This window comes from Mesoplodon bidens (assembly GCF_964165515.1).
Source record: "Mesoplodon bidens genome assembly, chromosome: 3".
In the NCBI taxonomy this organism is placed as follows: domain Eukaryota; kingdom Metazoa; phylum Chordata; class Mammalia; order Artiodactyla; family Ziphiidae; genus Mesoplodon; species Mesoplodon bidens.
In genome coordinates, this window is record NC_138178.1 from 61185404 (window position 1) to 61209330 (window position 23927).

The following is a 23927-nucleotide window of genomic DNA, read 5'->3' on the forward strand; positions in this document are numbered from 1 at the left end:
TGTTCATTCGTTTTTTATATACCAGAGGGGATGGGGCAGGGGGGAAGGCAAAATTGGTAAAAGGGATCAACTCTATGGTGACAGAAAATAAATTTTTGGTGGTGAGTACACTGTAGGGTATACAGAAGTAGAAATATGATGTTGTAAACATGAAACTTACATAATGTTATAAACCAATGCTACCTCAATAAAAAAGGAAAACAAAAGCTCAGGTTAAAAAAAAAAATAAAGCTTAGTTAGAAATACCTGGAGTCCAGGTATTTGAATCTGAATATTTGAGTTTGAATCTTGAGTCCATCATTTACTACATATATGATCTTTTTCTGGACTGCTTAAACTTTCTTGTTCTTTTACCATAATATAGCTCAAACAAAAAGAACTGCTTATCATTTCAATATCTACCATAATGGGTCTCAACACTAAATATCAAAAATCACCTATGACACTTTCCAAAATAAAATACACCAGAAGTAAGGTATGCAGGCTGAGTTAAGAACTAATAACCTTACAATTTTATAAGAGACAATGTATGTTTCAGGACATATAGAGCAATACAAGAAACCTTCACGACTTTGGACATAAAATTAAAATTTTTTTGTGTTGGTTGCATTTTAATTCATTTAGATTAATGGAAATAAATGTGATAGACTGGTGATAAGGTGGGTAGATGTAACTGTTAGCAGTCTCCTTTCCATTATATTTTGCCTTCTGCCATATTACTTTATAATTCTATGTAGCAATTCTGTGTTTATGGCATATTAACAGGGTGACATATAACTTACCATACATACCAGGATATTCTGAGAGTAGAAGTAGGCACCTTTAATAACTAAAGTGAACAACAGGCATAAACTTTAGATTGTCCCACACAAACCTGGTATATAGTCATCCTATGATAGTAAATGCTTAATATTTTATATTGTAGTTTAATGAGTATAATATTAAGCTAAGAATCAGGTGAACTAATTCAATTTCTAAATATTTTACTAAAGAGTCACAGAAAACCAACACATACTTCACCACTTTGGCTTCTCCAATTCTAGATGTGCCATCTCTTAGGATAATTAAACTATAAATAATACTTTATAGAGCACTGAGAACGCTCTGGAGGATGCTATAGGAAGCTTTATTTCTGAAGCATACATATAAGTTTAGTATATTGAACAGTGTTATCAAGGGGTGGCAAATATCTAGCATATGCTGCTACTTAAAACCTGCAGAGCCATGGCAGATATCACGAATCTATTATTATCTTCTCCTCTGCAAAACAGGAAAACTGCAAACACATCTCATATATAAAACTTTTTTTTTTAAGAGCACTGAATAGTCAAAATATTAAATTGAGCTGGTAAGTTAATGGGCTTTATGTAAGTTATACAGTCTTAATTTGGTACTTGTAAATAGCACTAAGTAGGCCTTCTACCTAAAATACTCCAAGAGTTAAGACAGCAGAAGGATTTAGAAAGACCTTTTTTTTTTTTTACAATCAGTTAATTTACCACGTAAAATTGCTGTAAATGATAATGTGTACAGATTTTCTGTTCAAATATTCAATTGTAAACTTTTGTTAAGACTGTTATCTTTCTATTGCTTTTGTATGGAATGACACTGCAAAAATAAAAAGGACCTTCTTTAACTGCGGGAAAAAAACCCTTTTTTTAAAGTTAATTTTTATTGGCATCTAGTTGGCAACTAGATGCCAATAAAAATTAAAAATAAACCCATTCTTAAAACACACATACACAAACTTAATTCAAGAAGAGAGGAACACAAAACAAAAACAAAAAATAAATATAAACCAACAAATCTAAAATCAAAGTGACTCTGTAGAAGAAATCTGGAAAAACTCAAGGAAAAAATGAGTTCTATAGTGAAGTCCATCCAATTTTCTTAGAAACACACAAACACACACAAAAAAGGCATATATGGGAAACTTTGGCTCTTTACTTAATAATGTTAAGAAGAAAATGTAGGGCTTAAGAAGACATGGAAAGCCCAAATGGCCAATAACAAAACTGAAAAGAATCATACTCACTTGCTTTCTTCATCCAAAAGATGGAGCAGGCCTGTTGGTTTCTTGCTAATAAGATTTATGCAACAGGTATTATCAATATAATCTATATTGTGCCAGCTGATACCTTCAGCTCTATATTCCTCCTAGGAAATAACATATTAACAATATATTCATCTTGCAGAAAATAACAGGAATGTGAGAATAAGGACTAAAAAGCTTTTACCAGGATTAAAAGAATAGTTTAAACTTTTCTCTTTTAAATCACTAATCCACACAATGGAAGAATGTATAAATTTCACTTGTATAAAATCTTGATATAGGGTATGTCTGTTTTCTTTTAAAAGTACATGCAACCAAATTTTCTGGTTAGAATCCTATTTGTGATTCCACTCAGATGAGAATTTAGGGCTGGATTTGTTTTAGCCACACTATCTGATGACTGCACTAAGGAAAAATATAAAATGAAAAAGCCTGGGGGCCTCCCTGGTGGCGCAGTGGTTGAGAGTCCGCCTGCCGATGCAGGGGATACGGGTTCGTGCCCCGGTCTGGGAGGATCCCATATGCCGCGGAGCGGCTGGGCCCGTGAGCCATGGCCGCTGGGCCTGCGCGTCCGGAGCCTGTGCTCCGCAACGGGAGAGGCCACAACAGTGAGAGGCCCGCGTACCACAAAAAAAAAAAAAAAAAAAAAAAAAGAAAAAGCCTAATTTCTCCCACACGACTCTAAGCCATCAAAAAGAACTGCTGGATCGTCAACAATGAATTTAATGAAACAATGTCTGGGAAAAGTGGAAAACTATCACCTCCAGCGATCACTGATAGAAATCATATGGAATTCATACACACTGAACTTCGGCAAAATAAAACTCTTACAACACCTTTCAAAAGGTGGGGGCAGGGTAGTTTCCCAAATTTCAAGACTAAATAACTCAAAGCTCACATACTAGCAACTATTCAGAACTCTCTTATGAAGCCCCCATTGGTCCTTCCTCAATTTCTATACTAGGAAATCTTCTTTTATTCATCTCTGTGATGCTTTTACTTTTAAACTGTCAGAAAGATGCCCATGAGAACAAAGAAGTTACGTTTCTACATTGCACTGATATTTAGGCACCAAATAAATATCCTGTTCATCTGATGGTTTTAGTATTCACTGATTACACTTGCATACTTCTCTACAAATATGGTGGTTTTGTGAAATAGTGATTTTGTAATTTTATCATTCTTTCCGTATTATCATTATCCTGTAAAGAAAAAGTGGACCCTACTATAGACAACAGTCATTCTAATTGGCAAAAGTAAATGCATAATTCTTTCCTCATAATTAACAATTTCACAAGTAAGTAATGCTATACAAAGGTCACCCCCAAGCAGTGGTAAGGAAGTTTTTTCCCTATTCTTTTTCATAGCATGGATAAAAAGCGTACTAAATAGTACAAGCATATGGATTTTTATAGACATTACTAGCAGTCCAAAATCCCTTCTCATCCCCTTTTCCCAATGATGATTCAGACCCTCTTGCCCAAAGTTAACTACTATCCTAATTTCTAATACCATTGATAAGATTCACCTGTGTATAAATATTATATAAATAGAATCATAGAATACATATTCTTTTCATCTGGCTTTTTTTCTTTTACTCAACATTATGTTGTAGGATGCACCTAAAGTTCATTCATTTTAATTGCTGTAGGGCTGGGGTTGTGGAGTACAACATTTGCTCATTTATGCATTGTCTAGGCTGCTTTCTCAATGTAACAGCAGAGCTGAGACCATACGGCCCCCCAAACCTAGAAAACTGATTTGTCTGGTCCCTTTACAGAAAAAGTATGCCAAAATTGGCTACGGAGATTAAGTCTCAAACTTTAATATACAACAGAATCATGTGGAGAGCTTGTTAAAAACAGAAGCCACAAACCCAGGATTTGTGAATAAGTAGGTATAGGGTGGGATCCTATATTTGCATTTCTAAGGAGTGCCCAGGTGATGTCAATGGTACCAGTAGGGGTAGGAGAAGAACAACTCTTTGAGAACCAATACTGTAGAGTATTTATATACAATGTATTCACCTATTTATATACTATTGATAGACATTACACTTATTTCCGATTTCTGGCCATTAAAAATAATGAAATTATGAACATTTCTATATAAAACTCTTGTTGAACATTTATACACATTTTGAGAGTGAAACCACAGGCTTATAAACTACACATGTATAACCTCAGAAGATACTGCCAAACAGCTTTCTAAAGGGGTTGTACCAATTTATGCACCTACCACCAGTGTATGGGACTTTCCGGTGCACAGTATTTCTCTAATACTTGTATTGTCAGTCTTTTCCATTTTAGTCATTCTGGTGAATGCTTAGGAATATTTAATTATGTTTTTAATTTTATTTTCCCTAATGACTAATAAGTGAAAAATCTTGTCCTATGTTTACTTCCCATTTGGATGTCCTCACATGCCTGTGTTCCTGATAAAAATTCTTAGAAAACAACCTTGCCTTGTTCTCAGTCTTAGGAGGAAATCATTCAGTCTATTTCCATTAAGCTTGACATTAACTGCTGGTTTTTTTGTAAATGCCCTTTATCAGGAAGTTCCCTTCTATATGTACCTAGTTTGCTAAGGGTTTCGTTTTGTTTTTAACAAGAATGAATATGTAAATTTATCAAATGCTTTTTACATTTCTATTGAGAACACTATGAATTTTTCTTTTGTTTTGTTAATAGATGAATTAAATTGATAGGTGGTTAGATGTAACACGCCACAGGAAAAACACCATTTGGTTCTGATGTATTATCCTTTTATGTATCTTGCTGGATATATATTTGTTTAGAATTTTTAAATCTACATTTATGAGTGAAATTGACAATTTCCACTTCTAAGAAAATCCTTCACAGATTTAGAAAGCAATGTTATCCTGGCCCCCAAAAATGTGTTGAGAATTGTCCCCTTTTTTTCTATTCCACATAAGAATTTATGTCAAACTGAAAATAATTCTTTCAAAGTCAGCAGAATTCATCAGTGTTGCCATTTTGGCTTACAATGTTCTTTATGGAAAGGTTTTTAATTACATATTCAATTTCTTTAATAGTTATAAACTTTGTATTTCATCTATGTCAGTTTTGAAAAGTTTTTTCTCTTATCATTTAATAAGGCTTACAGACATGAAGTTGTTTAGTGTATCCTACTATCTTTTTAACATGTGTAGGATACACAATGATGTGGTCTTTATCATTGGAATTCTGGCTATTTATATCCCTCTCTGTCTCTCTCTCACACCAATTTCTTAAGGGTTATATCAATGTTATTAATCATTTCAAAGTATTACTTTTCACTCTGTTGATCCGCTCCCATAATATATTTGTTTTCGCTTTTATTTAATCTTTTTTTTTCTTTATTATTTCCCTCTTTCCACTTTCCTTTGGTTTACTTTGCTGATCTTTTTCCAGTTTGTTAATCATTGCTCTTCAACCTTAAAATCTTCTAACAGCTATAAAATTTTCCTCTAAGTAAATCATTAGTCACACTTCTTAGTGACTCAAGTGCACCTTTAGTCACAAGTTTTAATACGTAATATATTAAGTTCAATATATTTTCTAATTTTTTTCAACTTCTAGGCTATCTAGAAATTCATTACTTAATTTTTAATCATAAAGTATTTTCCAGTTATCTTCTTGTTGTTGGTTTCTGATATAAATTCATTATGGTACTGAGATCTGTGTGATTTCAAAACTGTGAAATTTGACCCTTGTTTTATGGTCCAGTATATAAGCAAATATTGTAAATTTGCAGTTATCTATATATGTCAGATAAGTATTTGCCTTAAAAATCTTCTATATCCTTATTTGATATAGGCCTCAGACCCAGGGAAACTGGCATTCTGACATCAAGGGCAGGCAGGACTAGGTACCCTCAAAAGCACCCACCCGGGCTTCCCTGATGGCGCAGTGGTTGAGAGTCTGCCTGCCGATGCAGGGGACATGGGTTCGTGCCCCGGTCTGGGAAGATCCCACATGCCGCAGAGCAGCTAGGCCCATGAGCCATGGCCGCTGAGCCTGCGCATCCAGAGCCTGTGCTCCACAATGGGAGAGGCCATAACAGTGAGAGGCCCGCGTACCGCAAAAAAAAAAAAAAGCACCCACCCAATTCTCTGGGTGCTTTACATCTTCTGTATCCTTATCAATTTTTTGTCTGCTTGTTCTATCAGCTATTCAGCAAGGTATGTTAAAATATTCCACTAAAATTGCAAATATATGTTTGTTTTTAGCTTTATCAATTTCTTGTTTTATATACTTTGAGGCCGTATTATGAGGTACCTATAAATCTAGAATTGTATACTTTCTGATGAACTGATCTGTTTAGTATTATCAAATATTCCTTTTTTATCTCTAGCAATGCTTAAAGTGTGATACTAATACAGTTATATCAGTTCTTTTGTTTTTGTTAAGGCTTGCTAAATCTTTTTCCATCCTTTTACTTTTAACCTTCCTGTATGCTTATATTTAAAGAGTCTCTCTTAGAAGGAGCAATTTAGTCTTATTTTATATTCAGCCTGACAATCTTTGGCTTCTAGTTGGAGTAATTCGTCCATTTATATTTAATGCAATTACCGGTATTTGTGGGATTAAATCAACCATCTTACCATTTGTTATTTGTCCTGCTTTCTTGTTATTGCTTTTATTCCTCTTTCTTGCTTTCTTTTGTATTACTAGAGTTGTTTTTACTTCACTTGCTTCCTATATTAACTTGAGAGTTTTATATTCTTTTATTACTTGGTGGTTATCCTAAAATCATAAGACATTCTTAACTTACCAATGTCTAACAGAGAAAAAAATCTTCTACCACTTGGCATTTAATACAAAGACATTACAATACCTTAAATTCTGTATCGCTTCCTGAATTAAATGCTATTGTACTCACAAGTTTTAGTTCCACACAGACATTAAACCACAAAAGATATTTTTTTCTTCTTTTTTTTTTCTGCGGTACACGGGCCTCTCACTGCTGTGGCCTCTCCCATTGTGGAGCACAGGCTCCGGATGCACAGGCTCAGTGGCCATGGCTCACGGGCCTAGCCACTCCGTGGCATGTGGGATCTTCCCAGACCGGGGCACGAACCCGTGTCCCCTGCATCGGCAGGCGGGCTCTCAACCACTGTGCCACCAGGGAAGCCCCACAAAAGATATTTTTATCTTTGTCTAATTTTGTTAAAATTCATTTAGATTCACCCACTTTTTTACATTGTTCATTGCTTTTCATTCATTCCTGAAACTCTGAGTGACAATGGGAATAATTTAGTTACTGACCAAATAACATACTTCAGTTTTAAGGAAAATACCCCACTGTCTTCTGGCATCCACTGTCTCCCCGAAAGACTGACTTTCAATCTCATTGTTGCTTCTTTTTTTTTTTTTTTTTTTTTTGCGGTATGCGGGCCTCTCACTGTTGTGGGCTCTCCTGTTGCAGAGCACAGGCTCCGGACGCACAGGCTCAGCGGCCATGGCTCACGGGCCCAGCCACTCCGCGGCATGTGGGATCTTCCCGGACCGGGGCACAAACCTGTGTCCCCTGCATCGGCAGGCGGACTCTCAACCACTGTGCCACCAGGGAAGCCCGACTGTTGCTTCTTTAAAGGTACTGTTTCCCCCATCTCTGGCTGCTTCTCAGATATTGTTTTCATTGGGGTTTTATTTTTTTGGCCGCATTGGGTCTTTGTTGCCGTGCGCAGGCTTCTCATTGCAGTGGTTTCTCTTGTTGTGGAGCACGGGCTCTAGGCACGCTGGCTTCTGTAGTTGTGAGACAAGGGCTCAGTAGTTGTGGCTCACGGGCTCTAGATCGCAGGCTCAGTAGCTGTGGCGCATGGGCTTAGTTGCCCCATGGTATGTGGGATCTTCCCAGACCAGGGCTCAAACCCGTGTCCCCTGCACTGGCAGGCGGATTCTTAACCACTGTGCCACCAGGAAAGTCCCTGTCTTTGTCTTACTGTATGGCTGCCTTTGTTCTTATCATGTTTCGTATTCTTAGGGCTTCTCAAATGTGTGCCTGTTGAAATTTTTTTGTTTTGTGTTTTAAGTTTTGGAAAATTCTCAGCCATCACTTTTTTCAAATACAGCTTCTATCCTATTCTCTCTCTTTCACATACATCTTTCCAGAATTCCTGTTACACATATGTTAGACTTTTTTACTATGCCCCATGTCTCTTACACTATTTGTATTTTCCTCTTTTAGCTTTATTCATCAGGCTGTTATTTCTTCTGGCCTATCTTCCACATCACTAATTTTCTCTTAAGCTATATCTAATGAACTGTGAAAAACTAATGTTTTTAATTTCACTCTACATTTTAGTTCTAAATTTTTAAAATTCTCCTTTAGTTCTAAATTAGTTTTAAATTTTCCTAAATTTAGGATTTTTTAAAAACAGTTTGTAGTTCTTTAATAAAATTATCACTTAAAAAATTTCTTGAAACCACTGTTACTTTAAAGTTCATGTCTGATAAAATCATTATCTGGATCCCCTATGGTATAGCCTATTATCTCACTTGGTTCTTATTCATGTTGGTTTCCTTCCTTGTATGTCTTAAAAAACAAACAAACTTCTCAGTTAAAAACTGAATGCTTGTATATGAAAAAGTATAGAGATAACTTTAGCACTAGAATGATTTCTTCCTCCACTGGAGACTGAATTTGCTCTTGGCAGGTGGCTAAGAATGCCGGAAATTCTACGCTATTTTAACCCAATCAAGAACTGAGATTATTTTAAACTGGTCTTCAGCCTCTATGATGCCTTCTCTATTTCTGCTTTACCTTTACTGTAAGATATAACCCATTGAGGTCTTCAACCTAAAGCCTGTGGGAGTTGCCAGGGGGCTCCTCCTTGTTCTTTAATCTGGAGAAAACCCTTTTAGGCTTCTCAGATTCTCAAGGCTGACTCTTTCAGAATCTGGCAGCCCTCTACCAGAACAGAAACGTCTCTAGGAACAAAGCAGTCCCCGAATGCTGGGCTCAACTCCCTGGGTTTCGTGCTTAAATATCTAAGCCCTGTAAAACTTCACTTATTTGAAGGTACTCCAATGCTTTCAAATATATTTTGTTCAGTTTTTTTTAGGTGTTCTGCACGCAAGTTTCGTCAAAATTTCCTAGTCTGACATCCCCAGAAGTGGGATAGACAAAAGAACAACTCATTAGATTATGAACTCCACAGTAAGATCCCTGAACTCTAAAATGTCTATCTTCAATGCCTAACAGTGCCTGATACATAATTGTTATTCGATTTACTGATGAATCAATGACCTAAGGAATAATTCTGAGCAAGTAAAGGAAATAAGAGCAGTATTACAAATGATAACAGGAAACAGATTTTCAAATCACAGAAACCTCTTTTTGTCTGTCTCTTATTCCACATTATCTCTACAAATACCTTGATTCAGGACTCAGAATCACTCTCCCATACTACTTCAACTGGCTCATGGATTATGTCCTTCTCTCCAGTTCACCTCTCTTCAATCCATCTTCCACAGTTCCAATTCAAATCCTCTGCTAAATATACTTCAAATAGCTCCTCATTCTCTAAAAGAAAAATTCTAATCTTCTCTGCACAACTCTCTGACCCCAGGCTATTTCATCAAACTTATCTCCCTTCCTGCCTCCATCCTTATATCCTATATTTTAGCTATATTGAATCATTTCCAATTCATCAAAACTGCTGTGCTATTCTATGCCTCACAGTTTTAAAGATATTGTTACCTTTGTTTAAAATATCTTTTCCCCACTGACAGTCTGGTGAGCTCAACTTCTATTGAAAACTCTATTCCAGAATCACCCCTGGGAAATCTTTGCAGACTTTCAGTAAGTTCTAATCAATTTCATCCTTTATATCACTACTTTACCTTATATCTGATTACCTTATACCTATCATCCTGCATGGCACCTATTACATCTCTCTCCCATCCTATGTGCATATGTACTAATTCTGGGCAAAATTTAGAAGTAAACTTCAGTAATCAAGATTTTCAAGATGTTTCCTCCCAAAGCATCTTTGGTACTTTTTTATTTCTGTGTTTTATTTTTTCAAAAAATTTAATCTACTTAACTGATTCTGTATTCAACTGAATTTAACAAATAGTCCCTGAGTACCCATCTCATAACAGGTACCAGACCAGTGATACACAAATAAATAAAACACTCAATATTTAAACTGACTTAAATCTCTTATTTCCAGAAAATCCATTTCAAGTAGAAAAACATGCGGAGGGAGAGAAAGGAAGAATAAAATAGATGGGGTGGCAAAAAGTATAAATTTTCTCTAAGCTTTCCATAAATTATATCAAAAGCTTACCCATTACATCACAAATAACAGAAGAAAATACTGAGACTTAAAAGAAAGAAAAAAAAAGCTATACCTTAGTATCTATGTCTTGTGATCCATAATTCCACCACATTGCCCACAACTATGATATGCAGGGTAGCAAATAAATGAGGATCACCCACCCACCAAGTAGTTTTGAACACATTTTCCATCAACTGTAAGGTTTTATTTTTATACATGTTTTTAGGTAAGGCATTTCTCGTGGCTCCTCCATGGCTAATCTAGACTTCTAAATAAGGTAAGAATAATTTCAGTTCACAATAAGAGAACACCTTTCTTCTTCAAAAGCAATTTAACCAGTCTTCTGTTTAATGATCCACAGAGCAATTGATGCTTTTCTTTGAAAAATACAAAACGCTGTCAACAAAATGCATTCCTCCACCCCTCCAACACACACAGCCATTTTAGGAGATAAAAATACTGATTTAGCATAATCTAGTAAAAAGAACACTGGATTGAGTAAAGAAACCAATCCCAGCTCAACTTTTGATTAAACGCAAGAATTATGAAGCCAGAGTGTTTTGAATACAGGCTTTAGGCATCATTTGCAACACCAGAATAAAAAGAGTACCCACTTAAGAGTAAGCACTACATATATGTTAGGTGATATTATAACAAATAATACTATCTTTTAACAGCTCTAAAAAACAGTCTAGCTAAAAGGTCATGTGTTAAAAACTTTAAGGAATCATCAAAATGGCCAAGACTAAGGCTGCTTGTGCGAATATTAATCAGTCCTTATAACTCTTTAAGTAAAATAGCAGTGCTTAAAGCCAGGACAGAGGATGGCAAGCCTCAGTGACAGGAAAGACCTGTTGTGGTTTTCTGTTCATTTATTTTCTTCACTATTTCCTTTGAGGTGAATGTGAACCCTGCTTCTTTTTATACAAACTGAAATTCTGGGCTACAATCTCAACTTGTTACTGAATTCAAACTTCACTTGGAGAAAGAGCCCACATTTCCTTCAACCCTGCATTTACCCTAAGAACTCTCATGGAAACTGATGGCTTGCTCTTTCTACACTAATTCAGTCAATTTGAACTTCTCACAAGAAATATCTAGTTACTCATTTTGGTCTCTCTACACTGCCCTATTTCTTTGTATCCACATTCTGAGCTGATTTGAGATTCTGTTAATAAGCTCCTCTATCCCATCCTCCAACTAAGAGATCAAAGGAATCCAACAACCATACTTAACATTACACACAGTGACCAAGCCCATGGTGGCAATTAAAAATCAAAAACATCAACAAAAATTCAAAACAAACCCATGTATTTTTTCATTCAAAGGTGCAGTCAAACAAGCACATATTATTGATTCTAATACTTGAGGCCTATTAAACAAAAAAGAAAACCCTGTGTGATAAGGCCCCCAAACTATGCTCTGATCTGTAATTTGCTTACACTAATATGAAGTCAATAATATCTGTATTGAAATACAACACTTAAAATACTTATCACGACTATGACTCAAAAATTTATGTGTGTGTATGTGAAGGTGGGGGTTAGGGTTTAGGGAGCAGGAAGGGGGCAAGCGTACACACATTCAGGTACTCACCTGCTCCAATTTAAAGATATGCTGATTAAAGTAGTGTTGTAAGCGTTCATTAGCAAAATTAATACAGAACTGTTCAAAGCTGTTATTTTCATAATCTTCAAACCCAAAAATATCAAGAACACCAATGGACAAAGTCTGTGAAACAGGAAAAAAATTATGGTTAAAAAAGGATGCTCAAATTTATTTCATGAATAATATTCACAATATAAGTAACAAAATGTTCTTCAACAGCAGTAGAGAGGAAAACTTGGGGGGCCAGTGTTCAGTCAAAATATACTACAAATGAAAAGCATGTTAGTTCTCTTTTTCTTCATCTTTTTCTTTTTATCTTAATTATAAAAAAAGATCCAAAGTTTTAACACATGTAATACATTGATTACAGAAATGTACAAAGCAGAGTTAATGACCTGTTACCTCAATATCACAAATCTCTAAAACCCAAGAGACAGGGAAGGGAAAAACAGGCTATTGGAAAGTCAGAAGGTTACTAAAGTAAAGCTAGGTTATTCCTAGCTATGCCTGGTTATGCCAAAAGGATCATGCAATTTTTCCTAGTTTGACTTCTCTATCCCAATAAAATTCTGCATTAAGAATTGGGCTTCCCTGGTGGCGCAGTGGTTTAGAGTCTGCCTGCCGATGCAGGGGACATGGGTTCGTGTCCCGGTCCGGGAAGATCCCACATGCTGCAGAGCAGCTGGGCCCGTGAGCCATGGCCGCTGAGCCTGCGTGTCCAGAGCCTGTGCTCCGCAACAGGGGAAGCCACAACAGTGAGAGGCCCACATACCACAAAAAAAAAAAAAAAAAAAAGAATCAAGCTAACAGGTATGTTTAAATAGTCTTACACAGGCTAGAAATGAAACGGGATATCAGAATATGTGGTTTCTTGAAGTTAAAACTTTAAAAATTTTTATCAAAAAAAAGAAACACACAAGATTTATGACATTAAACAGTTCTAAAAGGATTATAACAAAAACAACAATCCCTTCTCCACCCTCAATTTCTGCTCCGTAAAGTCAACAACACTCAAATCTTTTTACTTGTTTGGTAAAGAATAGTATAATATAGTAAAAAATGTTTATTCCTCTATTTCTTGATATTTTACCTCCAAAAATTACCTTCTAACTTCTTACTATGGATGATAAATATTCAGTTCTAATATCCCAAACCACCATTCTTCTCACCACCCCACCTTATTCTTAAAATACAGTTGTATGACAATTTTGATTAAATGAAAAAAATTTTTCTCCACTGGTGCTAAGAGAGATACTGGGCAAACTGATGTAATGAGTGATAAATAGTAAGAAACTTTTAAAAGTCTCCATTAAGAGTATTTTGTGTGATTAATACTGCTGACTAATTCTAAGCCCTTACAAAAAACAGTGAAAATAATGATCTTCAAACATAAGTCAACTTGGGACTTCCCTGGTGCCACAGTGGTTAAGAATCCGCCTATCAATGCAGGGGACATGGGTTCGAGCCCTGGTCCGGGAAGATCCCCCATGCCACGGAGCAACTAAGCCCGTGCGCCATAACTACTGAGCCTGTGCTCTAGAGCCCGCAAGCCACAACTACTGAGCCCACGTGCCACAACTACTGAAGCCCACACGCCTAGAGCCTGTGCTCCACAACAAGAGAAGCCACTGCAATGAGAAGCCCATGCACTGCAGTGAAGACCCAACGCAGCAAAAAATAAAATTAATTAATTAATTTTAAAAAATAAGTCAACTTGGTATATTAGATTAGAATTATGAAAAGGTCATGTAAGAGCAATTTTACATTTAAATATTTAAGTTTTACATTTAAATATTAAAAATAATGAGGTCTAGATATATTTCAAGACATAACCAGGTAAAAAAAATACAAATTAGAAACAATACAGATAGCATGATCCTATTTTTATGTTTAAAAGCAACTCTGTACATGTACATCTATAGGAATGTAAGTACATAGGAAAAAAGCTCTGGAAAGACACACAGAACAGTTTCACTGAATAGGATCATAGAAGCAGAAATAAGGAGAGAAATAGCAGGGAATACAGATAAAAAGTGATACTTATTACTCTATATAATTCTATGTTTTAAAATTTTATGCATTACCCATTTTATTAAAACAGTTTTTCAGGAAAAATATATTATAATCCAATATATGTCTACCTTGGTATTTTGCTCCAAATCTTTACTATTCATAAGTGCATGATTAATCCGAAAAACTATCCAGTCAAACAGGGCACTATATAAAGACTTAGCCATGGAGTTCCTCACTGTCACAGCCTGCAAAAAAAAAAGTTAGGAGTCTAAGTGAAATTGGCAACAATCTGACTAAGATACTATAACAAAGTGTTTTGCTCTCATTCAAGAAAAAAAGCTTATTATCCTGAATTAGAAATTAATTTTTCTTTCAATATAAATAACCTACAATTGAAGTTTTTTATATATACTCATTAATTTAATCCAACTCAGGGAATCCAGGCTAAAACTGCCATGAAAGATAAAGGAAACAAAACATGAGTCCACACATTTCAAAACACTTTTACTGAAAACTGGGGTATATATTTCACCTAGTAAAGAAGGTAGAATAGGAACTTTATAAATAAATGAACTTTGCCAGCTAAAGGGGGGAAGAGTATTCCAGGCATAGGAATCAATTATCAAAAAGGCATCAGTTATCTGTGGAATCCTAGTCATACACCACAATTACACTCCTGGCTGTCTTCAGCTTGTCATCCACAGTAACCTCCAGAATTTCTCCATCCCCAAACAGTAACAATTCTTTCATTATGGAGTTATGTGATTTACTTTTTCCCCTCACCTCAAGCTTTCCCCAGTTTATGGAAACTCTCTGTACTATCCGCTCAATTTTTGTGTAAATCTGAAATTAGTCTAAAAAATGAAGTCTATTACTTAAAGAAAATCCAACATTTAGAAAGTACCTCAACCTAAAAAGAGGGTTGTGGGGCATGTATCTTAGACAGCTGAGTCCTAGAACTTAAAAGAATACAAATCCTAATAATTTATGTACTTCTCATCTAGGGACTTATTTTGAAGCTTGTATATTCAGGTACATATTTATATCTATGTTCTTAATTTTAGAGGAAGTAGAGAGTGTTGATTAAGAGCTAGACTATCTCCCAGTCCCGGTTTCTCTACTTATTCCATCTATTTGACCTTGGTCAAGTTACTTAAACTCTTAGGCTACAGCTTTTTTACATTTGTAAAATGGAGACAATACTATAACTGACCACACATAGATGATGAATGAATTTCTGAATTTCAGTGAAAAAAAAAAACCCCTCAAGTTTCCAGAACAAAAACTACCTACCTAAACTATCACCTACATAGGAAAGAGAAGACAGGTATTAAATTCTCTATCTTCAACACTAGACACTTGAAAGTAATTGGAAAACGTTTAGAAATTCTGAGAGAAAAAAGGATGTGGCCCTAAAATTCTATTCTTAGGCAAGTTATCAACCAAATATCTTTAAAATAAAAAGAAAATCAATAGTAGAATATATAGAGAGAATAACCATTCTATTTTCCCCAGAGGAGGGGAAAAAGAATAAAGATGATCTGATTAAATTCAGCAAAAGCAAAATATTTTAAAACACACAGTAAGAAAACATGTTCGTTATTACAATGAATATAAATGAGTTGAATTCGGTAGTTAAAAGACAAACCTCCATATCAAATTAAAATATTTAGAGAATCCAAATATAACAAATATACAAATATAATGCCTATGTATACCATAACTCCCAATATTATACTTTTAGCCTGTTTTCTCTGAAATGCAGTCTTGCCTATCACAGCTTAACCTCAATAAGCCCAAATACCAATTAATTATTTTCTCACTCAAACAAGACCTCGTTCAGTGTTTCCTTTCTCACTGAATGGTACCAGTATTCTACAGTTGTGTGTACCAGAAAACCAGGATTCATCCTTGACATCTCCTTCTTCCTCCCTGCTTCCCACTAAGCAAATCATTGCCCAATCTTGTTGATTTTACCATCTAAATTTCTTTCTTTTTAAATTTCTTTTCTTTCTAAATAAATTTCTCCCTATCAGTAGGTCACCATTCTAGACATAGCAGCAAGCATCTTTCTCCTCAGGAGTACTAACTACTATAGCCTCCAAACTCATCTTTCCACATTCACTCTTGCCCTCTGTGTTAGAATGATTCCCATCACCAGGTGTACATGTTCTCTATATCCTCTCCCAGTAAGTGTGAACAGGACTGTAAATGATGGATTTCACTCCCATAACTATCTTATGTTATATGACAAGGGTGAAAGGATTTTAAAGATATAATTGTGGCCCAAAATCAGGTGAATTTTTTAGTTAACCCAAGAGATACTGTCTTGGGTAGAGCTGACTTACTAGGGACTGAGCCCATCCATCAGAGATTCCCCCGCTGGCCCTGAAGAAGCAAACTGCCATGTTGTGTACAGGACCACATGGCAGGAAATGGCAAGTAGACTCTAGGTGCTGAGAATGGCCCCTAACAGCCAACAAGAAATTATGGATCTCAGTCCTACAACTGCAAGGAAGTGAATCCTGTCAACAACCTGTGAACTTAGAAGAGGATGTTGAGTCTCAGATAAGATCACAGCCATTATGAATATCTTGACATCAGCCTGGTGAAACCCTGAGCAGAGGACCCAGCTAACCTGTGCCCAGACTGATGATCCAAGGAAACTGTCAGTTAATAAATCTGTATTATATTATGTCACTAAGTTTGTTATACAGCTATAGAAAACTAACACGCTCTCCTCCAACTGATTTTTTCACACTGCTGCCAGATTGTCCTTAAAAAAATATCTAAGGCAACTTTTTTGCTTAAAACACTTCTTTCCATTGCTCTTCAGACAAAATACTAAAATCCTTACGGACTGCTCTTCATTTTACTCATAATGCCTAGCACAATTCCAGACACAAAAAGTGTTTTCAAATATTTACTAAACAAATAAATATACCAAACAAACATAAACAAAAATAAAGCAGGGGCTACAAAAATAATCTCAAAATGTTGAAGTTAAAGTTAAACATGTAAATAAACATAAAGAAATATTTAATAATGAAAAAAGTTGAGAAAGAAAATATAAAAGCATTGAACTTTTATGTAAAAGATGAACAAAACTCTTAAAACGATTTGGATTTTGCTCTTGTCTAGAAAGGAGCTCTCAAAGTTGGCAACTATAAAATACGATATAAGATACCTGATATAATGAAGAAATGTGGACCTGTAGGTACAATTAGGAGAGACCCCAAAAATGGGATAAATGGATCAATGGGATAAATTAATCAATGTCTGCCTAGAAAGCATTCTCTACAGTTAAATCACTGTTTCCCCATCTCTCTGACTTCCAATCTCATATTCCTGTCCTATCTTTATAATTGTCAGTTTGATTTCTCAACACTTTCATAAAATTTCACCATAAAATAGTAGGCTTTTCAATAACTTTCCTACTCCTATACACCTGAGTGGTATAATAGTAATATTGGCACACTATAGCAATAAAACTTACCTGGAAGCCTTACTATACAGATGATATTTAAAGCCATGGGACTAAGTGAGAAAATCTAGATAAAGAATATAGAGAAGAAAAGACAAAGACTGTCCTAGGGCACCCAATCTTTAAGAAGTCAGGAAGAAAAGAAAAAACAAACAAAAAGAACTGCAAAGGAGTGGCCAACAATGAAAAAGTAAACCAAAAGAGTATGATATGCTGGAAGATATGATGTGCTCAACAAGGAATAATCATTTGGGTTAAAGACTGCTTATTTATAATTCTACCTATCATCTACTTATCCCATAGTAATACTATGAAACTTAAAAACCGTGATCAGATTGAGATCATTGGAGAAAAATGTAAGTGTATTGTTTAAAATTACACTCAACTTTAAGTTTCCAAGTTGACAGAAAGTTCATGATAAATTTCAAGAGCCCAGAAAATATTTCAATCCATACTGCTATTTTCACTCTATTAACAGAAAGAATATAAACCTAAACTTCTAAAAATGTTCAGAGTTCCTTGATTTCAAAGAAAATCTATTCATACCTCTGCCAGTTTGTATGGTAAAATAAGCTTTTCTCCCACTGTCACGGTCTTCCTTGTAACTAGTGCTTCAAATAGCATCTCTTCTTTAACCTATACAGTGGAAAAGTAAATTCAATATAAAAGATTTATGACTATGGTTGAATTATTTATTGAAAAGTCAAATAGAGAAAAAAAATGACTGAGATTAGTAAATATGCAACAGAGAAAAAACAAAAAGACAATTCACTGGGCAATTTAAATATTGGCCAAAGTGGAATTTAAGTGTCCCACTCACCATACTTCACCATAAAAAAGACACAAAGGGTAAATAAGACAGATGGGGCTTTTTAAATTAAAGTTTTCTTTCTGATCATAATAGAGAAACATGTTTCATCGTGCAGAATATGAAAAATACAGGATGGCACAAAAAATATTTTAAGACAATCAACCATAATCCCACAACCTGGAGACAAGGACTAAAAAGTGACAATACTTCTTGAATTCCAGGGACATTATAATGGATACTTATTGATGTTTCAGATGTTTATTTTCACTTACAGATGTTAAACTTTTAAGATAAAGTTGATGCTTCCCTTGTTCTTACTCTCTCTCTAGAGGCCAGTACAATCATGAATTTCACATGTATCATTTCAGTTCATGTTTTTATACACACACACACACACATACACACATACATATATATGTATAATTTCAGTTCATGTTTTTATATTACAAACATGTTTTTGGGATCTATGTTGGTAATTTAGATCAAGCTTATTCGTTTTAACTGCTATATAGCATCTCACTATATAAATTACCACCATGCACAATCCATTCTCCTACTTGTAGACATTTATGCTATTCACAATTTTGCACCATCAGAAAGTAAACTGCAGTGAATATTTTTTTTTTTTTTTTTTTTTTTTTTGCGGTAGGTGGGCCTCTCACTGTTGCGGCCTCTCCCCTTGCGGAGCACAGGCTCCGGATGCGCAGGCTCAGCAGCCATGGCTCACGGGCCCAGCCACTCCGCGGCATGTGGGATCTTCCCAGACCGGGGCACGAACCCGTGTCCCGTGCATCGGCAGGCGGACTCTCAACCACTGCGCCACCAGGGAAGCCTGCAGTGAATATTTTTGCATGTGAGTTCAAGAGTTTCTCTGAAGTACATACCTGAACGTGGAATTACCAGGTTGTAGTGTACCTATTTTCAGCTTTATAGGATATTGCCAAACTCCTGTACATGGGTTTTACCCATTTGCTCTCTCTAGCAGAAGCACTGACAGTTCTTATTTCTTCAAACCTTGACTATACTTGGTATCATCAGACTTTTGGTTTTTGCCATGCTGATGGGCATGAAATGCTAAACAAGACCATTTTATAAAAGCATCCATACATAATAAAGCTTTGACATTCATAAAATTTTATGTAAACAATATGATATAAAATATATCAAGCAAAAAGACGAGTACAGGGCCTCCCTGGTGGCGCAGTGGTTGAGAGTCCGCCTGCCGATGCAGGGGATGCGGGTTCGTGCCCCGGTCTGGGAGGATCCCATATGCCGCGGAGCGGCTGGGCCCGTGAGCCATGGCCGCTGGGCCTGCGCGTCCGGAGCCTGTGCTCCGCGGCGGGGGAGGCCACAACAGTGAGAGGCCCGCGTACCACAAAAAAAAAAAAAAAAAAAAAAAAAAGACGAGTACAAGGAGAAACTGAGTTTTAAAACAAGAGAGTGAGGCATTACCCTGTCACCAGCAAATTCATGACAGGTCGACCATTTTTAAAATATGATTACACAACAAAGAAAATACACCTTCTTCTGGAGCATCCATTGCTCAATCTTCAAATTCCAAACGATGGAAACAATTTGAGGCACATTAACTTCACAAAATGAACAGCCAAAGTTTAAATGTAAAACCTCAACCTTTCAGATATATTTAAAATATTTCACGGAACAACAACAACAAAAAATATTAATACCAGATTACACAAAATGACAAAACTAAGAAAACAAAGAAAAAACATATGTGATAAAAACCACTGTGGGGCTTCCCTGGTGGCGCAGTGGTTAAGAATCCACCTGCCAATGCAGGGGACACGGGTTCGAGCCCTGGTCTGGGAAGATCCCACATGCCGTGGAGCAACTAAGCCCGCACACCACAACTACTGAGCCTGCACTCTAGAGCCCGCAAGCCATACCTACTGAGCCCATGTGCCACAATTACTGGAGCCCACGTGCCTAGAGCCTGCGCTCCGCAACAAGAGAAGCCACTGCAATGAGAAGCCAGCGCACCACAACAAACAGTGGCCCCTGCTCGTCGCAACTAGAGAAAGCCCACGCACAGCAATGAAGACCCAATGCAGCCAAAAATAAGTAAATTAAATAAATAAAAAATTTAAAAAACCATTGTAGTATTATTGTGAGGTATATTTGTTCATGTAAGCAATTATTTTTAAAATATTTAAAAATAAATGACCTATGTAGTAGACTCAAGAAATTTTTTTTAAAGGAACAAACAAATGTAAGCTGGCTACAACATGGAGCATAGGTTACTTCCATACACTTGCATAAATTGGTACAACCATGTAGAGAGTAATTTGCCAGTGTCAGTAAAGCTCAATATGTGTATATACCATAACCCAAGAATTCTACTCCTTGGACCACACCCTAGAATAATTCTCACACATGTTAACAAGGAGACATGTACAAGAATGCCTGTCATAGTACTATCTATAAATGGAAAATTACAAACAACTTCACTCTCCACTAAAAAAGATACATTGTTTTATTCATATAACAGAATTTTATACAACAGCTAAAAATAAGAATCTAGAATATATAAACCAGCACTGAAAAATCTCAAAAACAAAATATGAAGTGAAAAAGTCAAGTTTTAGAATGATACATATAGTATAACATTTATATAAAGTCTGAAAACATGCAGAACAACTAAACTATATATTCTTTATGAAAAGAAACACCTACCTATTCTGAAAGTGTAAAAACAAGAATAGGAATGACAAAAACTAAATTCAAGTCAAAACAGTACAAACTTCCAGTTATAAAATAAATGTCACATGTCATGGAGATGTAATGTACAGCATGGTGACAACAGTTAATAAAAACTGTAATCCATATTTGAAACTTGCTAAGAGAGTTGATCTTAAAAGTCCTAATCACAGGAAAATAAATTTTTTGTAACTATGTATGCTGAAAGATGACCAGACTTACTGTGATCATTTTGAAATATATACAAATATTGAAATGTTATTCTTTATACTTGAAACTAATGTTGTATGTTATTTATAACTCAATGAAAACTAAGAAACTGTACAGAAATCATAAACGAAAAAGAAAATCTGAACACTGACTATATGTCTGAGACTAAAAAACAACTGTTAATTTTTTTAGGTGTTTTAATAATATTGTTTAGTTTTTTTAAAGTTTTGTTAGAGTATAGTTGATTTGCAGTGTTGTGTTAATTTCAAGTGTGCGGCAAGGTGAATCAGTTAATCATATACATATATCCACTCTTTTTTTAGATTCTCTTCCCATATAGGTCATTACACAGTATTGAGTAGGGTTCCCTGTGCTATACAGTAGGTTCTTAATTATTGTGAATATTTTTAAAACATCTAAATTATCTTTTAGATATTTGGGATTTTGTTTTGGAATTTGTTTTAAAAAAATTGGGAAGGAACAGGTGAAGATACAGATAAAAAGAGAGAGGCCACATTAATAAGTGATGAAGCTTAACAATGGGTACTTGGGTTATGTTCATTATATGAGGGGTACTTGGGGTTCTCTCTGTTTTCGACTGCATTTAAAATTTCAATTAATAAAAACTGAAAAAAAACTAAATTCATAGTAGTATTTACTTCTGCTGGGGGCAGAGTAACACAGTGGACTTCAAATACATGCAATATTTTATTACTTGGATGAGGTTTCAAGTACACAGGTATTTATCATGCTGTTTTCCACATATATTGTATGCTGAAAACATTTCATAATTTAACAGAAAAAAAGAAGAAAATATATTAAAATAGAAATCAATACATAATAAGTAAATAAGAAATGAAAGACAAATCTCACATATCAAAAGAAAAAATTAAGAAACACAAATAGAAAGCTGAAAGCTAATACCATAGAAAAAAAAATTTTAAACATCAACAAAATATTTTAAAAGAATGCAAAAGTAATAAGTTTTAAACATTTAATCAACAAATTATTTCCTAGAACAACATAAATTATCAAAATCAACTCAAGCGAGATTTGAAAGTTCTGAGAAATCAGTCAACACAAAACTAACTGGAAGAACATCAAATACAATTGGTCACAGGGTTGATATTGTTCAAATCTTTAAGGAACATAAGATTTTCTGCTAATGATTCCTCTTTTAGATGCAGAAAAAAATTTTTAAAGAATGAAAAACCACCCAATTCATTTTAAGGAGCTGATTTAATGCTGACACTAAAACCTGACAGTGGTCATACACAGATCTACACACATACACACAAAATCACACAAAACACACTAATCTTGCTTGTATTTTGATAAACATCCTAAAAAAATCACTGAATTCATATTTTAATCAGCTACCTCTATAATTTTCTGAATAGTCTTAATCGTGCAAATATGACTTTAAATTTTTAAAATAAACTTTATTGAGGGAATTCCCTGGCAGCCCAGTGGTTAGGACTCGGCACTTTCACTGCTGGGGCCAAGGTATGATCCCTGGTCGGGGATTAAGATCCTGCAAGGTGCGTGTTGAGGCCAATAAATAAATAAATAAATAAATAAACTTTATTAATACAAAATATTAATAATTAGCAATGGGCTCAATATCCAATCTACAATGTTTCTCATATTCACTTAATTGAGAAACTGATATGTATATTAAAAATTCATTCTTTAATAGTTTCAATAGATGTTAAATATACTCAAAACACACAAATCTACTAAAAATTGAACAATTTATGGTAATGATGATGGTTCTAATATTGCACAACAAAAACATGCTCCACAATTAAATACAACTAATCTATTGGAGCTTGTTTGCTTTTAATAATTTTACAAGCATCTACCCCAGATAGGATTTAGTACACAGAAGACGCAAACCGTTCACTACTGCCTGAGGTAACTACAAAAAATAATTGGAAAAAATAAATTTAAAAAAATAATTGGAAAAAATAAATAAAATTAAACCATTATTTGTTCTTAAAAGCTAAATCTATATTTATTATTGAATTGAATCACTTTGGGAAGGAGGGAAATTAAATTAAACCTTTACTAAAGAGTTTACATTTTAATTAAACCAGTTATTGTGCCTATCTTTCAATCTTATTTCAATGAAAGCCTTAAGGTTCCAATTATCATTATCAATGTTAATCAATTAGAGAAAACCATATTTAAAAATAAGATCTAACTATGGGAATTCCCTGGCAGTCCAGTGGTTAGGACTCTGCGCTCTCACTGCCAAGGGCCCAGGTTCGATCCCCAGTCGGGGAACTAATATCTCACAAGCCACACAGCCAAAAAAAAATTTTTAATTAAAAAATAATAATAATAAATTAAAATAAGATCTAACTATAGGCAGGATACCCTGGTAGGTCTTTTCAGACCTTCTCTAGCTCATTGACTTTGAAGATTATCATCTTTCTACTTACTAAACCTCCATTCCTAGAACCAGTCCAAACTATATATAACAAGAAGGAATTTGAGAAGCTTGAGTTCAAAAGTGAGATTTGCCATCAAATCACATTTAGTTGTTACTCTAACTCTGACACTGGTAAGTCCAATTCTCAGAATTGGATTTTTCCTTTTTTTACCAATACCTCTTTAAATTGCCTGAATTCCTCTTACTAGTCTCTCACCAAAAAAAGTAATACTGTTGGGCTTCCCTGGTGGCGCAGTGGTTGAGAGTCCGCCTGCCGATGCAGGGGACACGGGTTCGTGCCCC

The 23927-nt window shown here is 35.2% G+C and overlaps 1 protein-coding gene across 7 annotated transcripts in view; it reads right to left on the reverse strand.

Moving 5' to 3' along the window:
- Positions 1-23927, reverse strand: part of MYO9A (myosin IXA) — a 284585-nt gene that overhangs the window by 178201 nt on the left and 82457 nt on the right. For all 7 annotated transcript variants that reach the window (XM_081228009.1, XM_081228011.1, XM_081228012.1 and 4 more), the window contains 4 exons: positions 17995-18084; positions 14093-14209; positions 11940-12074; positions 2036-2157 (listed from right to left, as the gene is read on the reverse strand). In XM_081228009.1, the coding sequence (XP_081084135.1) occupies positions 2036-2157; positions 11940-12074; positions 14093-14209; positions 17995-18084 (464 nt within the window). The remainder of the gene's footprint in view (positions 1-2035; positions 2158-11939; positions 12075-14092; positions 14210-17994; positions 18085-23927) is intronic.